Source organism: Antrostomus carolinensis, unplaced genomic scaffold, assembly GCF_000700745.2.
Source record: "Antrostomus carolinensis isolate BGI_N321 unplaced genomic scaffold, ASM70074v2 scaffold30594, whole genome shotgun sequence".
NCBI classification, from domain to species: domain Eukaryota; kingdom Metazoa; phylum Chordata; class Aves; order Caprimulgiformes; family Caprimulgidae; genus Antrostomus; species Antrostomus carolinensis.
The window spans coordinates 37,016-40,866 of record NW_010311886.1 but is presented as its reverse complement, the minus strand read 5'-3'; the positions used below and the strand labels follow the sequence as shown (position 1 = coordinate 40,866).

Genomic DNA, 3,851 nt, shown 5'->3' with positions numbered 1-3,851 from the left:
CAAAAGCCACAATGCATGGCCACCACCACTTGCTATACTGTCAAAGATTACTCTGGCTATCACTTTTGTCACTGCTCTGCCAGTCATCGCAGGCTGCCGGGCCACCACCCTCCCCACCAGCCTCCACCTGCTCCTCAGCTCCTGGAGAATCCGGGACTTGGCAAGGAGAAGTCTCCCCTGCCAAAGGTTCTCCAGACTCACCCGTGCATCAGCTGTCTGGGCTGCCTCCCGGATCTTCTTCACCCAGTCCAGCAAGTCCTCGTGCGTATCAGCTGCCACGTCAAGGGACAAGCGTGACACCGAGGCCATGCTGATGGAGAAGACGAAGAGGCGGTTGTTCTTCCCCTCGGGGCGGATGGCTGTGTGGGGAGAGGGAGCAGAGGGCAAGGTCACAAGCAGATGCTGAGTCAAGCCCTTCACAACACAGAGGGAGGAAGGGAAAGAAGAGTCACTAAGGGACTCTCATGGCTGCCTTTCAGGTCTCTTCAGCTAAGAAAAGCTCCCAGTTCTGGTCACTGAAGGCAACAGATGGAGCCCAGGAGCATCAGGTGAGAACACAGAGTGTGCCCTGAGGGAGCTAAGAAGACTCATGGGGCCTTTGTAAACCCCTCTTCCTCCCATTCCTGCATCTTCCTCTCTCTGTGCCCTGAATTGCCTGGGTGGTACCAGGCACCTGGAGTACAACATCCCCTGGGCTCTGAGGAGCTGAGGGATGGTATAGAGCTGCACGCTGGTCCCAGCTCAGCCAGTGCCCAGGAGCCCCAGAGCCTGTGGTAGCCTGGCAGGGAGGCTGGACCACACGTATGCCAGGGAGGACAAATCCTTACAGCAAAGGAGTGGTCTAGAAAATGGGTCTGAGCTCCCTTGCCCGTGGGGGCCCCCCGAGAGCAGGCTCAAGGCTGGAGCAGCTCCTCAGCTGTACTCAGGCTGCAGGGACACACCTGAGCCCCAAACCCTGAGGCAGCCTCTGTGCTGGAGCAGCAGCGGAGGGCGGCACCGCACACAAGCACACACCACAGACTGGTGTTCACCTGCAGCCTGCACAGGGCTGCCTAGAGGCAGATGGAGACCGAAGCTCTTCAGCCCAGATGATCTGCAAACATCATGCAATGGGGCTGTAACAGAGCCCCCAGTCCATGGTACTCACCGATCTGGCAAGAGGGCACGTCCAGGACACCTCCGAGCAGGTCTCCCAGGGGGCTGTTCTCATCCAGCTGCTGCAGGGAATGAAGCACAGGCATGATGGTGCTGGGCAAGGTGCTGAATGGTGTGGCCAAGCATGGGGGCTGCACACACACACCCCTCCCCACCACCCCTCCTTGCTCTGCTCAGGCACAAGCTCACCTCCCGCTCTGGCTCCAGGTTGCTGGGACAAGTAATTTCCTCTACATAGTTGGAAGGGAACCACAGCTGCTTCTTGCCACCATAATCTCCTCTCCACCTGGAAGAGAGGGAAGGGACAGCATCAGCACCTGCTGCAGGATCCCAGAGCATCTCAACTGGGGGTTACAGGTGACAGGCAGCTCCTCCATCATCTGCTTTTAGGGTTCATGAGGCTTTGGGGCTGTGCAGCTTGTGGGCAATCCCCAAATAGACCCAACTTTGGAGGGGACACAGCTTTGTTTGGATGGTGACTGTGTCCCTGAGGGAAAAAGGAGGCTCAGGATCAACTCACCAGCCTCCCTCCTGTTTCTCCACATTCTGGATGATGGCGTTTTTGGTGAAGGTGAGCTCGTCCTCCCGCTGTGCCTTGTAGTCAAACAGGGCTTTGACTGCGCACTGCAATGAGAGGTCCCATGAGGCTGGGCAGCAGATGGACCCATGGACAATGAGCCTATGGGATGTGAGATCACCTCCCACCACAGACATGCCTGTTGGGAGGCTGAGGCATGTTGTGTGCAGGAAGCATCCAACCCTGCTGCCAGAGGCTGCCAGACCCCAGTGACCCTTGCAGAACAAATCAAGGTGCCGATTTAGGCAAAACCAGAGGTCACAAGTCTGGTATGGCCCCACACAGGCAATTTCCTTTGGGCCGGAGCCACTGATGGGTTTAGTTTGGAGAGTTCAGATCAAGAGGCAGCCCAGCCTGGGAACCTGCAGGCTCAGCCTAGAGCTGACATCCAGAAATGAGTGTGCAAAATAAGACAGCTCTTGGAAAACAGAGAGACACTTGTTAAACCCTCAGGCCCTGCAGGTTGTTTCATGCCAAGCAGTGAGAGTGTACCTTGAAGGTGGGCATGGGGTTGGCTTCCACATAGAACCCGGGATGGCGTCCCTCATATAGGGCTCCATAGTCTGGCTCCTGTGGAAGCAAAGGGTCAGCGGTTACAAGAGTGGATTTGCAGGAGAACAGGTCCCCTACCTTGGGGGAAGTAGGGAGAACATCCCAGGGAAGGCAAAATGCCAGAGATGATGCTGCATAGGGCAAACAGATGCCCAAGCCCACACTCCCTGTTGACCTGGGTCAGAGGAGCAGCAATAAATCCCACTCAAGCTAATAAATGTTTCCAACAGAGCATGAAGCCCCAAGAGATGTGGACTGTGAAGCACAGAGATGGCTCACACGACACCACTTCAAGGCACCAGCTCAAAATGGACCTGTCCATCACCCTTTGGCTTAGCTCTTCCAATGGCTGCCCACACTCACCGCTGTCCCTATCTTCTCCAGTGTCTCCTCGTTGATGGGGTACCTCAGCTTCATCTTGCGGTACAACGGGTGCTTTTCATAGTAGCTGATCAAGTCCACCAGGCTCTCGAACTCAGAGTTGCCGAGCAGCACGGTCTGGCCCTCCTGCTGCACTCGGCAGTGTTTGATCTTCCCTTCCGCCCTGGCAGGTGGAGAGACAGAGAGAAGTCACTTGGCACCTGGCAAGAGAGGGTCTCTGCCAAACAAAGACACCCAAGCAAAGATGCTCCTGGGCTGGCTGCTGAGCACAGCCATCTCCCATCAGGAGATGGGCAGAGGAACGGGGTCCTAAAGTCTCTCAAGGGGCTGTAAGGTTTATCCAAGAGTGAGAAGAGCTCTGGGAGGGCTCACATCAGGCTCACAGCCCCTTTCTTGCTCTTTCACACACTGCAGCATCCCAGCCCACCACCCTTCTCCCCAGGACTCACCGGAAGGAGATGGCGTAGGAGCTGGGCTCGCTCCTCTTGCGCACCAGGAAGGCTCCATCGCGTGGCACCCTCATCAGCATGTGCTCAGCTTGGGCCCGGGTGAGGTTGGCGTGGTACCACCTTTCAGGAAAGACACATCACTGTGCACAGGTCTCCACATGTCCAGCTCATCCCACACCTCTGCCATGCCACACTGCTCCCCCTCCAGCCCACAAAAGGCTGCCTGAATCCTCAAAAGGAGGACAGGGAGCAGAGACCATCGTATATGTAACACTGCAACAGGGCTGTCTTCTCCTTTCTGTGGGACAGGCAGGAACAGAGCCATGTGGTGACACACAGTATGGGCAAGGGCATCCCAGCCAAGCCCAGTACCTTCTTTCTTTGCACTGAGCTTCCAAGACAACCAGCTCCATCAACAAAGAAGCTGTCCAGCATGGCTGCTGTGACACAGATTCCTCCATGGGGAGTAAGTGGGGACAAGGGAGCCTGAGCAAGGAAGGGAGGACAGCAGCAAGACCTGGGAGGGTCTCCCATGGGGTCTCAGCTGCCCAGTGGACACGACCCATGTTCCCCAAACACACACTCACTCTTTGCTCTCATGGGCATTGGTCTGCGGCACCGGCTCTGTCAGCCTCATCTCAAACTCATTGCACCTCAGCGGCACCTCCTGGTAGTGAGTGATGAGGTCGTAGAGGCTGTCGAACACCAGGTTGTCCGTCAGGAAGAACTTGGGGCTG

At 56.6% G+C, this 3,851-nt stretch overlaps 1 protein-coding gene across 1 annotated transcript in view; it reads right to left on the bottom strand.

The window, feature by feature from the left end:
- PLCG1 (phospholipase C gamma 1) overlaps positions 1-3,851 on the bottom strand; it is a gene marked incomplete at its 5' end in the record, with an annotated part of 25,638 nt that overhangs the window by 6,157 nt on the left and 15,630 nt on the right. The window contains 8 exon segments of the mRNA XM_010166874.1: positions 202-359; positions 1,148-1,217; positions 1,345-1,441; positions 1,676-1,779; positions 2,225-2,302; positions 2,648-2,828; positions 3,115-3,234; positions 3,702-3,848. Of these exon segments, the coding sequence (XP_010165176.1) occupies positions 202-359; positions 1,148-1,217; positions 1,345-1,441; positions 1,676-1,779; positions 2,225-2,302; positions 2,648-2,828; positions 3,115-3,234; positions 3,702-3,848 (955 nt within the window).